The sequence below is a fragment of the Phacochoerus africanus genome, chromosome 5 (genome assembly GCF_016906955.1).
Source record: "Phacochoerus africanus isolate WHEZ1 chromosome 5, ROS_Pafr_v1, whole genome shotgun sequence".
NCBI classification, from domain to species: domain Eukaryota; kingdom Metazoa; phylum Chordata; class Mammalia; order Artiodactyla; family Suidae; genus Phacochoerus; species Phacochoerus africanus.
The window spans coordinates 73,205,109-73,228,915 of record NC_062548.1 but is presented as its reverse complement, the minus strand read 5'-3'; the positions used below and the strand labels follow the sequence as shown (position 1 = coordinate 73,228,915).

At 43.9% G+C, this 23,807-nt stretch overlaps 1 protein-coding gene and 1 non-coding gene across 3 annotated transcripts; one reads left to right on the top strand and one right to left on the bottom strand.

The window, feature by feature from the left end:
- Positions 1–9,274: 9,274 nt before the first annotated feature.
- Positions 9,275–9,379, bottom strand: LOC125128524 (U6 spliceosomal RNA). The gene has a single exon (XR_007135234.1). It is a non-coding gene; the product is annotated as a U6 spliceosomal RNA (small nuclear RNA).
- A 419-nt stretch (positions 9,380–9,798) lies between these two features.
- On the top strand, positions 9,799–23,028 carry MTHFD2 (methylenetetrahydrofolate dehydrogenase (NADP+ dependent) 2, methenyltetrahydrofolate cyclohydrolase). Of its 2 annotated transcripts, XM_047781742.1 has the most exons (8): positions 9,799–9,934; positions 14,729–14,913; positions 17,439–17,561; positions 18,104–18,256; positions 18,688–18,795; positions 20,220–20,312; positions 20,912–21,037; positions 21,815–23,028. In XM_047781742.1, the coding sequence occupies exons 1-8, from the start codon at positions 9,834–9,836 to the stop codon at positions 21,976–21,978; spliced, it is 1,053 nt and encodes a 350-aa protein (XP_047637698.1). In that variant the 5' UTR covers positions 9,799–9,833; the 3' UTR covers positions 21,979–23,028. The 2 variants fall into 2 exon arrangements, with proteins under 2 accessions (XP_047637698.1, XP_047637699.1); XM_047781743.1 differs by lacking the exon at positions 17,439–17,561.
- The last annotated feature ends 779 nt before the right edge of the window (positions 23,029–23,807 follow it).

Below are 23,807 nucleotides of genomic sequence, written 5' to 3'. Positions count from 1 at the left end.
GGGGAAGTCTTCTCACAGCGTTCTCATCTTCACGTTCCACCCTGGTGATTCAGGAGAGAAGCTTTGTGGGCGCCATCAGTGTGGGGGCAGAGAGTCAGGCAGGAACCAGATGTACTGATGAGAACCTTTGTCACCCAGGCATATCCTGTGGTCCTCACTGGAGAGCAGCCTTCTCTGAAAGTGCACTCTTTTCGTTTTCAATTTTTTTTTTGTCTTTTTGCTATTTCCTAGGCCGCTTCCGTGGCATATGGAGGTTCCCAGGCTAGGGGTTGAATCGGAGCTGTAGCCACCGGCCTACGCCGGAGCCACAGCAACGTGGGATCCGAGCCGCATCTGCAACCTACACCACAGCTCACGGCAACGCCGGATCCTCAACCCACTGAGCAAGGGCAGGGACCGAACCCGCAACCTCATGGTTCCTAGTCGAATTCATTAACCACTGTGCCACGACGGGAACTCCTCGTTTTCAATTTTTTAAAGTTGAATGAAAGGTTCTTTTCTATAGTGCTTTACAATTTTCAAAAGTTTCACATACGTGATTTCATATAATCCCATTGAAAGTTGTACTTTTGAGTGAGAAGTGGTGACAAGAATTTGGGTCATATTGCCTTCAGTCATAAAGAGACCCCATGACCCTAAAGTTTGTAGTGCCTTTTCTTATATTTTTTTGCCATTTTCCTTTGCAATCTTAACTCTGCCACTTACCAGCTGTACACAAAGGGCACATTATTTAACCTCTTTGGGCCCAGTTTTCTCGTCTGTAAAATAGGGACAATAAAAGGAATGATAAGAAGGTTGGCTAAGGAGTTCCCGTCATGGCTCAGTGGTTAACGAGTTCGACTAGGAACCATGAGGTTTCGGGTTCGATCCCTGGCCTTGCTCCGTGGGTTGAGGATCCAGCATTGCTGTGAGCTGTGGTGTAGGTTCAGACACAGCTTGGATCCCACTTTGCTGTGGCTCTGGCATAGGCTGGTGGCTGCAGCTCCGATTGGACCCCTAGTCTGGGAATCTCCATATGCTGTGGGAGCGGCCTTAGAAAAGGCAAAAAGACCAAAAAAAAAAAAAAGATTGGCTAATACTCAGAAGTATTGTACATGTATTAGCAGTGCTAGTAAATGTTGACTATTATTATTAGTCTCAGACACTAATGTTTGTGTTGTTAACTTTTTTCCTTTTCTTCTAAAGTTCAAAAACTATTTTTCCTGTGTCTTAAAAAAGAAAACAAATGGGTTTGAAAATTATATTTGTCATTTATTTGTGGCGTGATCTTGGCGAAGTTACTAACCTCTCTGCCTCAGTTTCCTCATCTGCAAAATGGAGATAATAGCAGTATACTACTTTATAAGGTTATGGCGAGGACTAAATGAGTTATTAACCATAAAGCCTTTACAACAGTGCCTGGCACATAGTAAGTGCTACCTGTTATGTTGTTCTCTGCAGCCAATCATTTCCCTCAAAATTGCTATCACCTTTAATCTTTTTTTTTTTTTGTCTTTTTGGGACTGCACCCACGGCATATGGAGGTTACCAGGCTGGGGGTCGAATCAGAGCTGCAACCTCTGGCCTATGCCACAGCCACAGCAATGTCAGATCTGAGCCACGTCTCTGATCTACACCACAGCTCACAGCAATGCCCGATCCTTAACCCACTGAGCGAGGCCAGGGATTGAACCTGTGTTCTCATGGATATTAGTTTCATTTCTGCTGAGCCACGACAGAAACTCCTCACCTTTAATCTTGAATATAAAATTGAGGATACAGGAGTTCCCATCGTGGCGCAGTGGTTAACGAATCCGACTAGGAACCATGAGGTTGCGGGTTCGGTCCCTGCCCTTGCTCAGTGGGTTGAGGATCCGGCGTTGCCGTGAGCTGTGGTGTAGGTTGCAGACGCGGCTCGGATCCCGAGTTGTTGTGGCTCTGGCGTAGGCCGGTGGCTACAGCTCCGATTCAACCCCTAGCCTGGGAACCTCCATATGCCGCGGGAGCGGCCCAAGAAATAGCAACAACAACAACAAAAAAAAAAAAAAGAAAAGAAAAAAAATTGAGGATACATAGAAAGTATGTAGAATTATTTTCATGATAAAATGCAAATTTTGACTTATTTGAAATTAATTATAAGGGGATAATAAGCAAGAAGATGATGGATAGGCATCTAAGTACCAAAGTTGGGAAAACAAACAATACTTGCCGTAATGATTTTTGGTGCTGCTGTCAGAATCCTGTATTTTTAACCATTTTGGTAAAATATAATCTCTGTTTTTAAGAAGGCATACAAAATTTTTGTACAGGGTAAAAATTTAGTAAGAGTTCTTTCTGGTAGGCCAAAAGAAGAAAAAGGAGGGAAAAGAGAGGAGAAGAAAAGGCAAGAAGGCAGGCAGGCTTATAAACGACATCCTTGTGGGAATTTCGTGTACGTAAATGTTCTGTAACTTTCTCAGCGTTTCTTGTTCCACTTGCTGCATTCTGGCCCCTGTATGCTGCCAGATGCCTTCTCTTCAATCTGACCGCGCACGGCTGTGAGAGGCATATTTTGTGAAAGAACATCGGTTTTGGACGGAGACAGACCTACGTTTAATTCTGGCACTGCCATTACTAGCTGGTGATCATAGGCAAATTACTAACTTTGTGAATTTGTTGTTATCTTCTTTAATCGACATAGTAATATATTGACCTCTCAGGAACTGTTAGTTAGTTTTTTCGTTTGTTTTTTTGTTTTTTTGGTCTTTTTTGCCATTTTCTTGGACCGCTCCCACACCATATGGAGGTTCCCAGGCTAGGGGTCTAATTGGAGCTGTAGCCACCGGCCTACACCAGAGCCACAGCAACGTGGGATCTGAGCCATGTCTGCGACCTATACCATAGCTCACAGCAGTGCCGGATCCTTAACCCACTGAGCGAGGCCAGGGATCGAACCCACAACCTTATGGTTCCTAGTCGGATTTGTTAACCACTGAGCCATGACGGGAACTCCAGGAACTGTAAGTTTCATATGTGTAAATGGAGGGGAGGGACCGTGGTTAATGGTCTACAAATTTAGTTCCCTTTTCTCTACACTTGGACTCCCTGCCCCTTTCCTATCCTGTCAAATAAGTAAGGTCCTCTTACTTTTCCTTGAAATGAGAAGAAAACTGAGTTTCATCTCCTCAGGATGTCACAGGACTCCCCCAGGATCCAGAGCTCTTTAAACAGAAGGCACCCCCAGTTCAAAGAAACAGAAGAATTGAAGAAAAAACCTAGGGAGTTCCCGTCATCGGGGCTCAGCGGAAACGAATCTGACTAGCATCCATGAGGACACAGGTTCCATCCCTGGCCTCGCTCAGTGGGTTAGGGATCTGGCGTTGCCCTGAGCTATGATGTAGGTCACAGATGCGGCTCTGATCTGTCATAGCTGTGGCTGTGGTACAGGCAGGTGGCTATAGCTCTGATTTTACCCCAACCTGGAAATCTCCATATGCCACAGGTGCGGCCCTAAAAATAAAAAAGAAAAAGAAAAGAAAAAAAAAAAAGAAAGAAAGAAAGAAAAAAAAAAGAAAGAAAAGAACTTAAATCCTAGAAAAATTCCGAGGTTGGCATTTTGCAACCATAGGATCCTTAACCAGTTGCCTTTTACCTTAGAGTGGTTTATGAAGGAGCTATGCCAAATGTCCCTCTAAATCACTGGAGGTTTTTGTGGATTTTTTTTGTTTTTTCCCCTTCTGCTTTTTAGGGCCACACCTGCAGCGGCATTTGGAAGTTCCCAGACTAGGGATCGAATCAGAGATCTAGCTGTCGGCCTACGCCACAGACACAGCAACTTGGGATCCGAGCCTCATGAGCGACCTACACCACAGCTCACAGCAACACCAGATCCTTAACCCAGTGAGCGAGGCCAGGGATCAAACCTGTGTCCTCAAGGATATCTGCCAGGTTCATTTCCACTGAGCCACAACAAGAACTCCTTGTGCAGTCTTCTGTATGAAGTTCCCAGCTTTTTATGAGCTGGGATGGACTGGCTGTGAGCTGTGAGCTCTCCTTTGCCCCGTCTGCCTGATAATCCTGTCAAATATGCCAAATATACTCCTTGGCCTTCTTTCCCCTGCCTACATTTTCATTAACGCTGTAAAGGTGATTCCAGTCTAAAAGGGAGGATAGGACTTTGCCAAGTCAGGGGTCCCTCCACTAAGCTCCCAGAAACTTCTGGATGCGTGTCTGTCACTTACCTACTCAGTGTAAGTTGTCTTCCACCCTACCAGGCTAGACACTTAGTTGGGACCGGTTTGCATCATATTTAACTTTTTGAAAAACTATCCTTACATTCCCCATTTATCTAATTCTGAGTGTTTCTGATTGGTGATGCAGTGGGTGTCATTTTGTCTCTGCTTCTTTGTTTTTTTTGTAGTTTCCAATGTGTGTATGTGCGTGTTTTAAACAAAGAACACACATTGCTTTTTTTTTTTAGGGCTGTACCCACAGCATATGGAGGTTCCCAGGCTAGGGGTCCAATTGGAGCTGCAGCCAAAGGCCTACACCACTGCCACAGCAATGTGGAATCCGAGCTGCATCTACTACCTACACCACAGCTCAGGGCAATGCTGGATTCTTAATCCACTGAGCAAGGCAAGGGATTGAACCCACAACTTCATGGTTCCTGGTCAGATTTTTTTCTGCTGTGCCATGACAGGAACTCCAATATTTCTTTTATGGTAAGAAAAAAGACACAATTCTCTCTGGCTGGGTATTTCAGAGACTGGGTTGTCCCATTTTAGTGCTTTGCCTACTTCAGTGGTATTGAAATTGAAGGCATGTTGACCAAAAAATAGTATGTTCTATGATATGAGAGAAATCCAGGGGGTGTGAAATGGATGGGCATGGCCCAACCTGGCCTAGTGTGAAAGCAGGGCCACGGTAGGTGTGGATATTAATTTCCCTAGTGAGGGCTGCTAGGGCAATCAGAGAACTTGGAAGAATGGTTTTCACCAGTTGGTACAGAAATATTTCAGTATTTTCACAAATGCAATGTATATCCTGGTGCCAATATGAGTTCCAGGCTACAGGAAGTGCCTGGCGTAATCCTTACTTAAAATTGCTCTGAGATGATAGAGCCTTCTTGATTTCTTCAGGTAAATTAATTACAGGGGAAGCTTGACTGGAGGGGAATGGGTGGGAGTTCATAAGCTCTGTGGTTCAGGCATGAACACTGTTAGAGTTTTGCTGCCAGCCCTGTGGGTTCCACCCCCATGGCCTTCCCTGCGCAACTGTTATATCTCATCCATTTGCAGTTTTAAGTGATTTTGCCTGTGTGTCATCTGGCTTCCTCCTTATCTAAAATATTCAGGCCCATACGAAGTGGAGGGCTAGAGGCAAGGCTTCCATGCCAGACCCCTCTGCCTCATCTTGCGGGTGAGTGACTTCAGACAAGTCATCAAATCTCTCTGGGTCTTGGTTCTTTCATCGGAAATGGGGAATGTAACGTACCTCATAGGGTTTTTGGGATAAAGAAGATGGTGCTGAATCCAGTACCTGGCACAGAATATGTGCTCAATAAAAGGTAGCTAATAGCAGAGCATGGGCTCTGGAGCCAGCCTGTCTGGCTTCAATCTCTGCGCTCCCCTTCCTAGCTCTGTGACCTTGGACATGTCCCTTAAACCTTCTGTGCCTCATTTCCCCCATCTGTAAGATGGAGATAATAATAGCACCTACTTCACGGGGTTACTGTGAATATGAAATAGGATAATATGTGCAAAGTGCATAAAACTCTCTGAAACATTGTAAGTGTACAATAAAACCTATTATTAGAATGATTATTCATAGGTGTTTGGTTATGAATGTGCATTGTGCTTGCACAAATGAGTTGTGAGAAATGACTTGTCTTGGTTTGATAAGCCCACATCATATTAGAAGAGGTAGAGAGCTACACAAAGATCAAGATGTCACTCTATGGAGTTCCCTTCGTGGCTCAGCGGTTGATGAATCTGACTAGGATCCATGAGGATGTGGGTTCGAACCCTGGCTCAGTGGGTTAAGGATCCTGCATTACTGTGGCTTTGGCATAGTCTGGCAGGTATAGCTCCGATTCAACCCCTAGCCTGGGAACTTCCATATGCCATGGGTACGGCCCTAAAAAGGAAAAAAAAAAAAAAAAGATGTCACTCTGGGGACCATTTTTTTTTTCCTTTTCTTTTTATGGGTACACCTGTGGCATATATTAGTTCCTGGTCTAGGGGTCAGATTAGAGGTAGCTGAGTCTGGGGCTACAGGCACAGCAACGCTGGATCCAAGCTGCATCTTCAACCTGTGCTGCAGGCAACGCCTTAACCTACTGAGCAAGGCCAGAGATTGAATCCGCATCCTCATGGACACTATGGCAGGTTCTTAACCCACTGAGCCATGACGGGAACTGCATGAGGACTATTCTTATGTGCTCTCATAGCCCAGAAGAGAGATTAATTCATTCTGTCTGTTGGTGTTGCATTGGAGCAAAAATGTGATTTTGATTGTATGTGGTCCTAATTCTTCCTTAAATGTCGAGGAACCATTTGAGGACACTTACCATGGAGGCCCACAGGCAAGTTTGTTAAGTCCGGCCTTCTGGGGTGCAGCCTTGGGGGATAAGTGCCAGTGGTTCTGGGGAGTAGGGAGAGGAGGGCAAGCAAACAGCAGACAGAAGTACAAGAAGTGCTCAGCAGAGGGCAGAGTGAGGAAAGAGTAGGCAGAAAGACTAATTGGGGCACAAAATATAGAACGGCCTGAGCGCCTTCACCCCACAGATTTTGGGCTAAAAATTGGAGCATAAAGTATTTTTGTTAAACAAAGGGTATTTCAACACAATACTATAGGGGCATGTGGAGTGCCCATTGTGGCTCAGTGGTAGCAAACCTGACTAGTATCCATGAGGAATCTGGTTTGATCCCCGGCCTCACTCAGTGGGTTAAGGATCCAGTGTTGCCATGAGCTGTGGTGTAGGTTGCAGATGCAGCTCAGATCTGGTGTTGCTGTGGCTGTGGCATAAGCTGGTAGCCACAGCTCTGATTCGACCCCTAGCCTGGGAACCTCCATATGCTGCGGGTGTGGCCCTAAAAAGCAAGAAAAAAAAAAAAAAAGAATCACTCACCTGGTATCTGGACTTACAGAGGCTCAGTTTCTTTGTTTCAGCCCAGAAGGAATTCAGCATTCAGGCGAGAAACAAAGTGATAGGCAAGACATAATTTTATTAAGATAGGATGCTTGTGAGGGATACAAGCGGGCAGCTGAAGAGGCTCTGCCCTGAGGATTAGTGGGCTACATTTTTGTAATCCAAGGGGAGTGGGGAGTGGGGAAAAACCACTTTCTTCATTCTTCAAGTAGACAGCAGGCTTAATTAGTTCTTCCTTCACATCGGTAAGAGAGTATTTGGCCCTTTTAGGTCAGACTAGGACGGATGGGTGCTTATTCAAATCAGCAGAAGGGTGGTGACATATGCTAAAATATGTTGAATCATCTCAGGTTTCCATATACCTCCTACTTCGGAATGTCACCTTTCCCTTAAATTCCTGTCCTTGGTCCTAAGGATCATTATCTTCCTTTTATCTTTCACTTAATGACTTGAGGCATATCTCATGCTTTTATTTATAGTTTTATAGTTTTATAGTTAAGCAAAGCTGCTTCTTTCCACAAAGTTCTGATGGCTTTCTTAAGCAATTATTAACTTACAGAGGTCTCCCAAATTTCCCTAGGTTTGCCTCTCTATCTGTGGTCCCCTACTGGGACTTCTACAGCTACCTGTGTAACTATCCTACTCTATCCCTATCATGTGCAAACATACATATGGTAAATATATTTTTCCTGAACCATTTGAAAGTTGTAGACATAATGTCCTTTTATGTCTAAAAGCAAGTACATTCTCTTACATAACCACAATATGATTAGCTATAGAAAATTAAATATTGATAAAATGCTCTTAGCTGATTTACAGACTTTATTATTATCTTGTCAGTTGTCCTAGAATGTCAGAGAGAGAGAGAGAGAGAGAGAGAGAGAGAGGAAAGAAGAATGAGGGAAAAATAAAGAAAATCATTTTGGGGATTCTGAAAATACGCATTACATTGAATTGTTATGTCCAGGCTCCTTTGAGCCAGAACAGTTCCTTATTCTTTGTCTTTCATGACTTTGACATTTTTGAAGAGCATTTTCCTGTAGAACATCTCTCAGTTTGGGCTTATCTTATATTTCTTTGTGATTAGATCTACTAGTACATCCCAACACTTCAGGAATGTGGCTTTTTCCTGGATTATTTCAACATTCCAGGTCAGCGATCTGCCCTCTCAATGTGTAAATTAGAAATCTGTAACAATTTTAGGGAATTCAGTGGTTTAGGAAACTCATGCCATTCAATATTCAGACTTGCTGTTCAATAACAAGAGAAAAATCACTTCATGTGTCAGTATCACATCACTTCATGTGTCAGTACACATGAAGTGATGTGTCCTCCTCAATGTGACATTTCTGAGGGCCCATAATGTGTGTATGTCCTATTACTGGTGGTGTTAATTTTGGTCACTTGTTAAGGTGACGACTGCTGGGTTTCTCCACAGCAAATACGCCATATTCTTTCTTTGCTATTAATAAAAATACTTTGTGGGACAGATACTTTGAGGCTATGCAAATTAGACAACCAGCCAGATAAAAATGCAGGAAGCCCAGTTTAATTTTAATTTCAGATAACTGAAGAATACTTCTTTTTAGGGCCACACCTGCTTGAATAGATGTTCCCAGGCTAGGGGTCAAATCAGAATTGCAGTTGTGCAAGATCAGAGCCGCACCTGTGACCTATGTCGAAGCTTGCAGCAACACCAGATTTTTTAACCCACCGAGCGAGGCCAGGGATTTAATCTGCATCCTCATGGATACTAGTCGGGTTCTTAACCTGCTGATCCACAACAGGAACTCTGATAAATACTTTTTAAGTAAAGTATGACCCCCTCCTCCCAAATAATTTACCCCGAACTCAAATTTAATTGGGCATCTTGTATTTTTATTTGCACGATCTGGCAAGACTATATGTGAATAACTTGTTCCTCATCCAATTTCAGTGAGTTGTTTTGACATCCATGATGATTCTCAATCAATTTTATTGTGATTTCACCAAATAGTGTACTTTTTAAAAATCGAAGTATATTTGACTTACAATATTGTGTTAATTTCTGCTGTACAGCAAAGTGATTCAGTTATACATATATGTACGTTCTTTTCAAGAAATATTCTTTTCCATTATGTATTATTATAGGACACTGACTGTAGTTCTCTGTGCTATACAGTAAAAAATATGGGCCGCTTCAGGAATTTGCGTGTCATCCTTAACCTGGGGACATACTAAACTTCTCTATCCGTTCCAATTTTAGTATATGTGCTGTGAAGTCAGCTCGGCCAAATAGTAACTTTCTAAATGTTTCTTTCCTTCTTCTACATTTATTAGTTGCTATTCCATCTGCCTATCTTTTTATCCACTCTTTACAGCTCCTGGCACATAGTAGGCGCTCAAATATTTGAACAATGAATGAACTAGTTGGTCAGACTTCGGTGACAACAGCTGCCTTTGGCAGGGGCTTGCTTTCCTCAGCCAGTCTGGGCAAGCTATCTATCCAGCCTTCGAGCCTTCCAGTGCTAGCTCCTGGCTTTTTGCTCCAATCACAAGCATGGCTTTACAGGGCTTCAATGTGTTTAAGGAAGACGGCCATTGGCTCCTTCAGCTCCAGAGGCCCAACAGATTGCCAGTGGAGGGCGGCAGGGGACCAATGGGTGCCGGCGGGAGGCGGGGTCTGTCACGCGGGTGGGGTATAACCAAGCGGCTTGCGCGCGCTTTGCTTCTAGCGCTGGCCATGGCTGCAGCGTCTACGCTGGCTGTTTTGGCCACCCGGCTGCTCCGGCCCGCGCAGAGCTGCAGTCTCCGCCAACGCCCCTTCCACCTCTCGGCAGTTCGGTAAGAGGGTCGGGGAGCTGGGTCTGCGCGCTAAGAAGGGAACCGAGCACGGGGCCCACCCAGGGATGTCCTTCCCGAGCATCTCCGTCCCGGGCGCTGGTAGCCACCGGGAGGGCTGTGGCGGGGCGACGTGGCAGCCGAACGTGGTCGCAGCCCACCACCCGGGCGCTCGCTCTGCGGGGCGGGCTGGAACCTGGAGGCCGCCTTTGGGAGGGCGCTTAGTCTCAAAGCCGGCTGGACGGGGCCCACCGTGCAGAGCAAAGCGCCGGTGGGCTCTGCGGCGCCGCGCTTTACTTTGGAGCATACAAAGGTCACTGACAACAACTTGCCGGCTGCCCTTGGCTGGGATGTCAGGAGCTGTCTTGGGGAAAGTCAAGGAGACGCTTCGGTGAGCGCCGAGTAGAGTTGTGAGTGAGCAGCCTTCAGCGAGCCGTCCCTTCCCGGGACCCTAGCGGCGGAGGGGGTTAGAGCAGTCTGATGAAATTCCTGAGTTTTCTACTACCAGCACTTCCCCCCCTCTTCCCTAACGTAGGTGTGGTTCGCGCTGTGCTTCCAGCTGCCCCTAAACCTCTCAAGAGAATAAATGTGCTGTGGTCACCAGGGCTTTGACTGCAGCCCACCCCCAGTTGGTCAGTGCCAGGCCGAGTAAACTGAAGTGAAGTGATTAACACCCGGAAGGAGTGTTTTGCGGTTTTCTTTTTCTTTCTTTTTTTTTTTTTTTTTCCCTATTTGCGTTTTCTTAGGGAGGTAATAAATGTTTCCTGATCTTTCTGGACTTGAAAGTCCCACTCTAAACCTAGATTAGGGGTTTTTTTTTGGGGGGGGGGGCTCCGTGGTGGTGGAGAGGGAGCTCTGGTTTCTTTCCCTAAATCTGCGCACCCTCTTTCTGAGCCTTCGCACTGCGGAGACCTAAGCCTTTAACAGCAGCCCCCTTTATCCAGGCACTGTGCTAGGCTGTGAGCATTTAGCGATGGTAGAAACAGTTCTTTCCCTAGTAGAACTTCGTACCTGTCAAGGGGTGCAACACGTGTAATTTCCAGCCAGTGTAAAAATGCTGTTAGAGACATTTCCAGGGTACTGTTGGAGCCCAAAATGGGGCGTTCTTGAGAGAAGACTTCAGACTGGCCCCTTCAGAGGGGACAAAGATTTCCTTAGTCTGACCCTGACCTGCCTTTCCAGCTCTGCCTTTTTTGTTGCTGTTTTATTTTTGTTGTTTTTAGATTTTCTCCAGCCCTGTCTTTTATTACCAGCTGTTCTCCTCCCTTCCTGAGTTCTGGCCACGTGTGCCTGTGGCTTCCATGATTGTGAAGAGATCCTCAATCTCATGGTTCCTAGTTGGATTCGTTTCTGCTGCGCCACAGCGGGAACTCCTGAACTGGAGGATTTTTTTATAAATCTCTTCACAATCACGGATTAAAAAAATCCTCCAGTTCAGGAGTTCCCACCGTGGCACAGCAGAAACGAATCCGACTAGGAACCATGAGGTTGAGGGTTTGATCCCTGGCCTCGCTTGGTGGGTTAAGGGTCTGGTGTGTAGGTCTTAGATGTGGCTGGGATCCTGTGTGGCTGTGGCTATTGTGTATGCCGGCAGCTGTAGCTCCCACTTGACCCCTAGCCTGGGAACCTCCTTATGCCTCCGGTGGGGCCCTAAAAAGAAAAAGAAAAAAATCCTCCAGTTTATTACATAGAGAACTGGACCAGTTTGCTCACACTCTCCAGCAACAAATGATGTTGTTTCACTTCCTTTTCAGAATAAACAGGTAGGCTTCCTCAGCTTTGAAGGCAATAAGTACATTTGGATTCAGGGTGCCAATGTATTGCTTTGATTACTGCTGCCTGGTAAATTTAAAACAGCATCTTTTACAAAATATGGGCCTGCATGTTTTCCCTTTTTAGGGACCTTAGTGTGAGAGTTTTTATGGTTAGAGAGATAGTACTGCAGTCTAGGAGACAGTGGGGTATAGGAAAAAAATGGATTTTGGAGGCAGAAATTCATGTTTGAATTTTGTTTTTATTGTCCTCAGGGTCTCCTTTCTGTATAACAGGCTTATTGTATTAGCTCTGAGGTAACCAAGAGTAATGTATGTAAAACTCTTAGCAAAATACCTAGTGTTTAATGGATGTTCGTCCCATCCCTCTTTGTGCCTTTGTTCACTCATTACTGGTTCCATTAATTAGTAACAGAACTATTTCCAAAATAACTTGATCGTGAATTGTAAAATGTACCTGATATTAATTTTTCATGGAAAATTATAGTACTGTAAACTTTTGAATTAGGAAGAAAGTGTGGATATTACTGACGTGGATTTTCCAGTTTTGAATTTTATTTGGACAGTCCTCTTCTTTCTAGTTGACTGATTCATAATTTTAACAGAAAAATTTCTAAACACGTCTGTGAGGGAGTTCCCCTTGTGGCTCAGCAGAAATGAACCCGGCTAGTATCCATGGGATGCACGAGGACGCACGTTTGATCCCTGGCCTCACTCACTGTGTTAAAGGATCCGCGTTGCCTAGAGCTGCTGTGTAGGTCACAGATGCGGCTCAGATCCAGCATGGCTGCTGCTGTGGTGTAGGCCGTTAACTGTAGCTCTGGTTCGACCCCTAGCCTGGGAACTTCCGTACGCCTGCTGAAAGTATGGCCCTAAAAAGCAAACAAAAAACAAATCCCAAAAAACCCACATCTGTGAAAGCACTCCTAAATAAGTGTTAGCTAATATGATTAATAAATTTCGGATTCCTTGTAGGACTGATCTCAGTCTCCATTTCCATTTATTTTGGGGTAGCAGGAACTTTATCTGCTCTTTGGCAAAAAAAGAAAAAGAAAAAGAAAAAAAAGAATGTTGGGAAATTTACTGACGAGTCCCTCCTCCCTCCTCCCTCAGGACTGTGTTTTGCATTATGCAGAGTTGTAGTTTGGAGAGGATGGCTGAAACAGTTACACTATGATAGATACTCATTGCATTGTGGCTTTGTTTTGGTTCTTGTTATTCTTTGACTTTTTTCTTTTTAAGCAAATTGGCATAACATCCAGAACTTGCCTTTATAACTTGGAACACTGGATTCGCCCAGCGTTCTTAACTTTTATATCATGCTTAGTCCAAATGTGCTGTTGCCATTTTCTCTAAGTTTACTGCTTTCAGAAGGAACTTTTTAAGGAAGTGCAGTCTCAGTTCTTCTCACTGAGTGTTTTTATATAGATATCCTTATGAGTGTGTAAATAAATGTCTCTTGTATAGTAAGTGTGTGTGTGTTTGTAAATGTAACCAAAAAAGCAAGCCAGAAGTTAATTTTTAGTGAATATATGTGTGCCTGGCACTTTATGTTATTTCATTCAATATAAATGACTGCCCCAAATCCTTTTATTCTTTCACTCTATTCTGTTCCAATGTTGGGACTCTATTTCTGGCCCGAGACAGATACTCCTGGTATCACTATAGATCAAGAACACACCAGGAGAGTTTCTGTTGTGACTCGGCAGGTTAAAGATTCCAGTTAATATCCATGAAGATGTGGGTTTAATCCCTGGCCTCACTCCATGGGTTAAGGATCCGGCATTGCCACAAGCTGCAGCGTAGGTCACAGGTGCAACTCAGGTCCCCGAGTTGTCGGGGTTGTGACGTAGGCTGGCAGCTGCAGCTCCACTTCGACTCCCAGCCCAGGAACTTCCATATATCTCAGATTGGGCCCTAAAAAGAAAAACAAACAAACCAAAAACAAACCCAAAATAATGTTGTGTCAACCATACATCTGAAATGGATTTGTAAATATTAACATGTTTTCAATTCCTTAATATTCCACGAATATGTATGAAATGCTCTTAGATATTTTGTGCTGTGCTAGTATTATCACATAGAATCTGGGGAAAAGCATTTGGTTTGGCATAAAACTGCAGTATCTTCTTAATATGTCAAAAGATGCAAATACAAATTAATATAAATTTGCTGCATTATGTCTAAAACATTGAGATTTAGTTTAAAGTAGATTTTTAACCACAATGCAAATGAAAAGCAGTCTTTGAAGGCTTAATGACAATTAAAGCTTTAAAATTCCATTTTAATTAACAGTGGCCTTAAGAATTAATTATATCTGATCATGTAAGATATCCTTGATATTATCCCTGAGGATTAAATATGTGCTCTAAGGGGAAATATATTGTTTCTACGTTTCAAACAGCTGCATTCATCATTGGTCTTGGAGTTGGAACATTCCCTATGACGTTTTCAGTGGGGCCTTTTTAGGGCCGAACCTGAGGCATATGGAAGTTCCCAGGCTAGGGGTCCAATCAGAGCTGCAGCTTCCAGCCTATGTCACAGCCATAGCAACTGTGGATACTTAACCCACTGAGCAAGCCCAGGGATCGAACCTGCATCCTCATGTATGCTAGTCAGATTCATTTCAGTTGAGCTACAACTGGAACTCCTGGGTGTTTAATAACACATTTTTGGGGGGTTCCTGTCGTGGCTCAGTAGTTAACAAATCCGACCAGGAACCATGAAATGGTGGGTTCAATCCCTGGCCTTGCTCAGTGGGTTAAGGATCCGGCATTGCTGTGAGCTGTGGTGTAGGTTGCAGACATGGCTCGGATTTGCCTTACTGTGGCTGTGACGTTGGCCAATGGATATAGCTCCAATTCGACCGCTAGCCTGGGAACCTCCATATGCTGTGGGTGTGGCCCTAGAAAAGACAAAAACAAAACAAAACAAAACAAAACAAAAAAACCCCAAAAAACCCAGCAACAACATTTTTGTAGTCTGATCTTTCCCAAAATTCTTGTGTCTCTGTTGCTTTCTGCAGAAGTGAAGCTGTTGTCATTTCTGGAAAGAAGCTTGCTGAGCAGATCAAGCAGGAAGTGCGGCAGGAGGTGGAGGAGTGGGTGGCATCAGGCAACAAGCGACCACACCTGAGTGTGGTCCTGGTTGGCGAGAACCCTGCAAGTCACTCTTATGTCCTCAACAAAACCAGAACAGCTGCCGATGTGGGTATGTGTCACTCTCAGACCCCGCCAGCTTTTAAATCGAGATTTATCCAAGGCAAACCCTATTGTAGTTCATTATTCCTTTTTCTATTTTTTTATTATTTAAATTTTTTAAAAAATTTTATTGCCATATACTTGCTTTACAATGTGTTAGTTTCAGGTACACAGCAAAGTGAAAAATGCCTCTCTATTCTTTTTCAGGTTATTTTCCCATATAGATTATTACAGAATTTTTATTTTAAAAATTTTTGTATTTTTCATTTTTTTTAGGGCCACACTTGCAGCATATGGAGGTTCCCAGGCTAGGGGTCAAATTGGAGCCACAGCTGCTGGCCTATGCCAGAGCCATAGCAACACAGGATCCAAGCTGCATCTGTAATCTATGCCACAGCTTGTGGCAACACTGGATCCTTAACTCACTGAGCAAGGCCGGGGATTGAACCTGCATCCTCATGGATACCGTCTCAGGTTCTTACCCACTGAACCGCAATGGGAACTCCCAGAATATTGAGCAGAGTTTCATGTGCAATAGAGTAGGTCCTTGTTAGTTATCTATTTTATATTATTCTTTTTCTGATCCGCAAACCCAAGCAGAAGAAGTTAATGTGATTGAGCTGTGTCTAATATTTGTCATAAAGATTCAGGCTGTATTTGGGGGAGGCTTAGAGACTAGGACAGAAGGAATATGGTTGGTATTCTTGGTGTCTTCTGGGATGTAAGCTAAATTCTGCCCTAGTCTTTTTTTTTTTTTTTTTTTTTTGCCATTTCTTGGGCTGCTCCCGCGGCATATGGAGGTTCCCAGGCTAGGGGTCGAATTGGAGCTGTAGCCACCGGCCTACGCCAGAGCCACAGCAACTCAGGATCCGAGCCACATCTGCAACCTATACCACAGCTCATGGCAACGCCGGATCGTTAACCCACTGAGCAAGGGCAGGGACCAAACCCGCAACCTCATGGTTCCTAGTCGGATTCGTTAACCACTGCGCCACGACGGGAACTCCCTGGGATGTAAGCTAAATTCTGCCCTAGTCTTAACCTTTGATAGGTGACCTTGAATACAAGTGTACATCTGCTTTCCTTGAGCAGTAATGAATCCCTGAAAGAGGTGTTTGAGCACTTGGTGGAGGAGACCTTGGTGATGTGGCCTAGAACACAGTCATGGATTTGAAGGAAATGACTCTGACTTCTTTGAAATAGCCTTCAATTTCCCCGCCAGTTCATTCCAAAGCAATTCAGTCATGCATTTCGAAGTAGTTGGAGGTTTGGATGCAGAGGGTGCAGGTCTGAGTGACAGGAGGTCTGTGTTCTTGGCTTTACTATATTGCAGACTGGGTGGCCGTAGACCAGAGGAGGGTAGGCTCAACTGATGCCTGCCACTTATATGTGGGTCACTGGTCTTAGCACCGTGCCCTGCTCTTCTAAGGGGTGTGAAACCACTGGCATATCTGGGTAGTATTAGTGGACTGTGAGTATTTATTATTGGACTGTGAGAGTGAGCCCTTGGTGTATTCTGTTCTTTATCATTGAGGATTGAGGCCTCCTGCCCTTTTCACTGAAAAACCTTTAGAACCTCTAGAAAATAGTAAACCATTAAGACACTGGGATGGGAGGTAGCATGGCACAATGGGAACAACATGGATTTTGGAACTGGAAAGATTGGCTTTTTCACTAGCCAGCTTCAGTTTTGCTGAGTCTTGTCTAGAAAAGGAGGTTGATGAGGATCATCTAGAATAATGTATAAAAAGTATCAAACTAGGATTCTTTAATGTCTGTATTAGAGAAGTTAGTTAAGATTCTTTGTGAGCCTGTTCAAGCTTTTTAGCTACCAGGGTGGGTATGATGACAAAAAAACCTAGCCGGTAGTGTGGCAGGCAGCATAGCATTGCCTCAATAAATGCCTCTTTTTTTTTTTTTCTTTTTTTCTTTTTAGGGCTGTACCTGAGGCATATGGAAGTTTCCATGCTAGGGGTCAAATTGGAGCTGCAGCTGCTGGCCTACACCATAGCTATAGCAACTCAGGATCCAGGCTGTATCTGTGACCTATACCATAGCTTGTAGCAATGCTGGATACTTAACCCACTGAGCAAGGCCAGTGATAGAACCTGTATCCTAGTTGGGTTCTTAACCCACTGAGCCACAATGGGAATTCCTGCCTCTGGGTTTTTTTTTTTTTTAATTTTTTAAATGATTTTTATTTTTTCTATCAAAGCTGGTTTACATGGCTTTCTTTTTTTTTGTCTTTTTGGCTTTTCTAGGGCCGCTTCTGCAGCATATGGAGGTTCCCAGGCTAGGGGTCTGTCTCATCGGAGCTGTAGCCGCTGGCCTACACCATAGCCACAGCAACGCAGGATCCAAGCTTCATCTGCAACCTACACCACAGCTCGCGGCAACGCCAGATCCTTAACCCACTGAGCAAGGCCAGGGATCAAACCCGCAACCTCATGGTTCCTAGTCGGATTCGTTAACCATTGAGCCACAACGGGAACTCCTACATGGCTTTCTTTTTTAAACTTTGAAATTTTCTTGTAGGAATCAGCAGTGAGACAATTATGAAACCAGCTTCAATTTCAGAGGAAGAACTGTTGAGTTTAATCAGTAAACTAAACAATGATGATAATGTAGACGGCCTCCTTGTTCAGCTGCCTCTTCCAGGTGAGTTTTGGACACCACCATTTAAAATGATCTCTGAGGAGTGCAGAGGCCTGTTTCCTTCATACATCTGGCCCCTCGGGTGGATTTGACTCAAAGGCGAGTTAAACTCAAGAGTAGATATGTCATCAGATATGGGGCAGATGTTTTTTTAAAAATTTTTAATTCATTAATTTATTGTTTTGGCTGCACCCACAGTATGTGGAAGTTCCCGGACCAGGGATCAAACCTGTGCCACGGCATCGACCCGAGCTGCTACAGGGACAACGCCAGATGCTTAACCCGCTGCACCACAAGGGAACTCTGGTATTGAGATCTTGATGCAAAGGACAGGGAAGGGAAGCTGTGGTACAAGAGGACCCTGGCTTTGATCTCAGCATTTGACTTTGCTAGGTGTGTGTTCCTTGTGCACAGATGAAGAGAGACGTCACGGGGGCACGTTGGAGAAGGAGAATGGGTTTTTGCAGCAAACCAGATAAGCCAGAGTCAAGCAGTGCTAACTGTGTGGCAGTGACTTAAAACCACCACTTGGATTTCTTTTTCAGAGCACATTGATGAGAGAAGGATCTGCAATGCTGTTTCTCCAGACAAGGATGTCGATGGCTTTCATGTAATTAACGTCGGGCGAATGTGCTTGGACCAGAATTCCATGTTACCGGCTACTCCATGGGGTGTGTGGGAAATAATTAAGCGAACTGGTAGGTATATCCCATAATTGGATGTCTGTCTCAGTACCACAAAAGCACTACTTACAAATGGTAAAAACCCACAGAGTAGCAAAGAGTGGAAACTCCCACCCTATGTCTTCTCATCCTGCTCCCTAGAGCCTAGCTCTCTCTTAGCAATGCCTACAACTGTTTCTCCTGTTTAATCCAGAAACCTCCGAGGGAACCTTAAGCTTAATAGCACATTCATGTAGCATTTTCTATTTTGACAGAACGTGTCCTTTGAGCCTCCACCATGTGTAGCAAGTGATATTCCGGGTGACTGCTAAGGCGATAAGCGTAGTGACTTCCTTCATTATCACAATTAGAGTCACATCCTAGGCCATCAGCCTTCCTTTTCCTCAGGTGCTCTTTCTAAGATAATCTGGCACAATCCTAAATGCAAATCTGTATATTTTTTGCAGGTATTCCAACCCTAGGGAAGAACGTGGTTGTGGCTGGAAGGTCAAAAAATGTTGGCATGCCCATTGCAATGTTATTGCACACAGATGGGGCGCATGAGCGACCCGGAGGTAAGGCAATTGCTGTCACATGAGTGTCCCCTTCTCCCTTATGGGAGAACCTCCAGAGGCTGCCCTGTGGCTATTTGAAAGTGTTAACTTCGTTAAGCTTCATGTTTGTTGTAATTTTGTTAACAGATAATTGAGGAGTAATCTTTGTAGGAGAAGCTGGGCTCGGTATCACCTGGAGTTTATTTATATTCATTTAGGATGGACTAGTTCAGAAATAGATCTGCCTGAGAAATAAATTTGTGTTTTGAAGTATCAGCATGGTTGTAGGCAATTAGAAAGTTCAGTTACGGCTTTGAGAGTTGGAGCTAAGAACAAGTTCTTATTCCAAGTTTGTATCCTGGTGTGTGCCATTTGGTAGAAAAAAATCTTAGACCATTTAAAAGCATTTTTTAAATTTTTATTTTATTTTATTTTTTGGCTTTTTTTTTTTTTTTTTTGGTCTTTTCAGGGCCGCCCGCACCCATGGTATACGGAGGTTCCCAGGCTAGGGGTCGAATCGGAGCTGTAGCCGCCAGCCTGCGCCACAGCCACAGCAACTTGGGATCCAGCTGTGTCTGCAACCTACACCACAGTTCCCAGCAATGCTGGATCCTTAACCCACTGAGTGAGGCCAGGGATTGAACCTGCCACCTCGTGGTTCCTAGTCGGATTCGTTTCCAGTGCTCCACGATGGGAACTCTGATTTTAAAGAATTGAATTGATATGGCTCATGTGTCATTATGTCAGGTTCCGTTAATTTAAGAAAAAGCCTCAAAATAGAGTTGTCATGTGTGGTTATGATATGACCATAATGATTATATCATAAATAATGGTGAAACTAAATATTTCCAGCTATCTTTCAGCATGCTTTTAAGAGAAGTCCTTGGTTCTCTTCAGGGCTCAGCGGTAGTGGACCTGACTAGTGTCCATGAGGATGTGGGTTCAGTCCCTCACCCCACTCAGCAGGTTAAGGATCCATTGTTGCCGAGAGCTGTGATGTAGAGCTCAGACCAGCCTGGATCTGGCATCACTATGGCTGTGATGTAGGCCAGCAGCTGCAGCTCTGATTCCACCTTTGGCCTGGGAACTTCCATATGTCATGGGTGTGGCCCTAAGAAAGCCAAAAAAATAAAAAAAGAGACGTCCTTGAGGAATTCTAGTGACATTTTGTTTAGAAAGACTATCAAAGGATAAGGAATATATCTAATGATATATCTGTGGCTCCTAAGGGTAGAGCTTGGTAAAGTTACAAGAAATTGAGGTGGGTTTTTTTGTTTGGTTTTTGTTTTTGTAAATATCATGTGGCAGCCTAGAGAACATGGCCTAGGAATTAAGTCAATTATTTTTTCAGAGATGTTGAATTTCTACCATGCTTTGCCTCATTGAGATCTAATCTGATCCCAGCTTTGATTCAGAAACCAAGACATCTATCTCTTAACTCATAGGTGATGCCACTGTCACAATATCTCACCGATACACTCCCAGGGAGCAGCTGAAGAAACACACAGCTCTTGCAGATATTGTGATCTCTGCTGCAGGTAAGCGCCTCAGGGAGGGGGTGGAGGCACCACCTCAGAGGATGGAGATGGACCCTTCACTTTCAAATTCACTTGCTGCACTGCTGGTCCATTCATTATTCCCCTAAGATTGATAATGTGAACTGCTTACAAAGATGAGGAGAGAATTACAGTTGGAATACTGGTTTCTGGCATTCCATTATGGACTTAAGGGATCAATGCTACTTCCACAGCCTCAAAATATTTCTGTTTACTATATGAAGTTTAAATGTTTTTTTGTTTTGTTTTGTTTTTCTTTTTATGGCCACACCCATGGCATATGGAGGTTCCCTGGCTAGGGGTCGAATCAGAGCTGTAGCCACCGGCCTACACCACAGCCACAGCAACGCAGGATCCTAGCCGCCTCTGTGACCTACACCACAGCTCACGGCAACACTGGATCCTTAACCCACTGAGTGAGGTCAGGGATGAAACCTGTGTCTCATGGATACTAGTTGGGTTCTTAACCCACTGAGCCAAATGAGCTTGTAAAACATTTCTTCAAATTGAAATTAGATAAGAATCTGATAGGTGGAAACTTCTTTTCAGTGCTAAATTGGTCATTCTACCTTTGTTTCTAGGCATTCCAAATCTGATCACAGAAGATATGATCAAGGAAGGAGCAGCTGTCATTGATGTAGGAATAAATAGAATTCAAGATCCCATAACTGCTAAACCCAAGTTGGTTGGAGATGTGGATTTTGAAGGTAAATGTTTTTTTCTGTTTGTTTTTTGCTTTTTAAGGCCGAACCTGTGGCATATGGAAATTGCCAGGCTAAGGGTTGAATCAGAGATGCAGCTGCCAGCCTATGCCACAGCCACAGCTACATGGGATCTGAGCCGTGTCTGCGACCTACACCACAGCTCACGGCAATGCCAGATTCCCGACCCACTGAGCGAGGCCAGGGATTGAACCCACATCCTCATAGATACTGGTTAGATTCATTTCCACTGCTCCACAACAGGGACTCTCCAAATTATAGATTATTTAGATATATAAGTATTTATTGAACAACTCTGTTTATTATATGTATGTTTTTGTTTTGATTTTTTTTTTTTTGCGTTTTAGGGCCGCACCCATGGCATATGGAAGTTCCCAGGCTAGGGGTCAAATCGGAGCTACAGCTGCTGGCCTATGCCACAGCCCCAGCAATGCCAGATCTGAGCCTGTGACCTACACCACAGCTCATGGCAACACTGGATCCCCAGCCAGCTGATCAAACCCACATCCTCATGGATACTAGTCTGGTTCCTTTCTCCTGAGCCATCACAGGAATGCCTGTGCGTGTTATTTTGTTAGTAGGTTCAAAAGCCTTTACCATTGAGTAATGCAGATGTGATTTTTTAATGAGTTTGAGGCTTACGAAGGGGTTTATGTGTATATATTATTGCTTTTTCTTTGTGTGTTTCTTCAATGGTATGTTAAAATACATACAGTTCCTTTGCCAGAATGAAAGCCGTTTGCCTGTCTTGTTTCTATGTAGGCGTCAAGAAGAAAGCCAGTTACATTACTCCAGTCCCTGGGGGTGTTGGTCCCATGACAGTGGCAATGCTAATGAAGAACACCATTATTGCTGCCAAAAAAGTGCTGAAGCTTCACGAGCGGGAAGCACTGAAGTCTAAGGAGCTTGGGGTAGCAAGTAATTAACTCTGATGTCGTCTGTGTCAGGAACAGCACACCAAGCCAGTTCAAGAGGAAAACCAGGCCAATAGCAATGCGATAGATTTTATTTATTCTATTTAAGTGGCTGAAAACAATGCTTTGTTATCTCTTGCAAGCTTCAGTGGGTGGGTGATTGCACACATCGCTCTGCAGTAACCCACCAGGGAGCCCGCCACTGTGGTGCTAGGTCATGTGCTCTAGCTGAGAAGCCAGTAGCCTTGTGATTAACAGTGGCCACCTGGTCACTTTGAGAATGGCTGCTTAACTTTGTTAAGCCACTTCAGTTAAAAGTTGTCTTTTCTGGGAAGGCAGCTGTGCTCACCACTCTGCCGCCAACACTGCACGACTTTGTCTTTTTCTAGGATTGCATTTCCCAAGTGCTATTCCAACAATCAGTTGATACTCACTTTAGGTTCCAAACCTTTTGAGCTCAACTGGTCAAACCAAAGGAAAAATGTTGCTAGAAAAAAATTAGGGGAAAGGTAAAAAGAAAGAAAGGGTGGTAATTGAATAGAAAGTAATTTAATTTATATACATATTGATAACCAGAAGAATAGCTATATATTAATGCCTCCTAAGTTGTCATTTTGTGGCTTAGTCATTGGGGAAATGTTTGGGGTTTGTTCCATTTGTGATTAGCTCTCCTTTTATGTATGTTACAATTCCTGAGGTCTCCCCATTTTAGTTTTCTAGAATTGAAAGGCTTATTTTATAAATTACTCATGTGTATTGTCATATTTGGCTTTTCATATGTCCTTAAACTTCATTGTGAAATTTTTGTACTGTTGGAGGTGTCTGTATGGTTTCTTTAGTATGTCTGGAAACCTATTTTTGGAAAACAAAACTTGGTCTTGATAATCATTAGGGCAGCTATGTATAAGTATGCAACTTACTTTTCCACCAAAGAACTGTCAACAGCTTCCTGCTTTTCTCTAATTTCCCCAGTTGGTTTTTGAGAGCTTGAGTTGATACTGAATTTAACCAGACTTGATTAAAGGGCTTTTTTGTTTCATTAAAAAACAAAAACACTTCTGATTGGCATGGAATGAGTTTCTGAAATACTGTATCTTCCTGTTGCTATCTTGTTGTGACCTAATTTTTCTCATTGGATGTAATCTAAATATTCCTATAGTTGATAGCACCCAATGCTATGCTGTAAACAAAACAAATTGGTTTAAACAGGTATGGATAACCAACCTAGTCTCTTTTTTTGGGGGGGGGGGGGCACACTTGGGGCATTTGGAAGTTGCCATGCTAGGGGGTGAATCGGAGCTGCAGCTGCTGGCCTCTGCAACAACCACACAGCCACAGCAATGTGGGATCCAAGCCGTGAAGCCATGTCTTCGACCTACACCACAGCTCATGGCAGTGTGGGATCCTTAACCCACTGAGTGAGTCTGGGGATTGAACCTGCATCCTTATGGATACTAGTTGGGTTTTCAACCCTTTGAAGCCACAATAGGAACTCCCCAGCCTAGTCCTTTTAACCTTACATTCCAACAGCTTGTGCCAAGCTGGGAGCTTAATCTGTAAGATTCATTTAAGTGGTTAGTCTTTTTTTCTTTTTTGACTATGGCTCTGGTGCATGGAAGTTCCCAGGCCAGGAATCGAACCTGTACCACAGTAGTGACCTGAGCTGCTGCAGTGACAATGCTGGATTCTTAACCTGCTTCAGCTCCTTAGGTGGTTAGTCTTTTTATGAATATTTTCTTTTTTTTGTTTGAATATTTTCTAAACCATGTGTTCAATTTTTTTTTTTTTTTCATTTTTTTCAGGGCCTCACCTGCAGCATATGGAGGTTCCCAGGCTAGGGG

What these genes read in the sequence shown, in the direction of transcription:
- MTHFD2 (XM_047781742.1), top strand. Translation starts at nt 9,834, where the DNA reads ATGGCTGCAGCGTCTACGCTGGCTGTTTTGGCCACCCGGCTGCTCCGG. An exon ending in CAGAACAGCTGCCGATGTGG is followed by an intron (nt 14,914 to 17,438) that starts GTATGTGTCACT and finishes ATTTTCTTGTAG; the next exon opens with GAATCAGCAGTGAGACAATT. An exon ending in GGAAATAATTAAGCGAACTG is followed by an intron (nt 18,257 to 18,687) that starts GTAGGTATATCC and finishes TATTTTTTGCAG; the next exon opens with GTATTCCAACCCTAGGGAAG.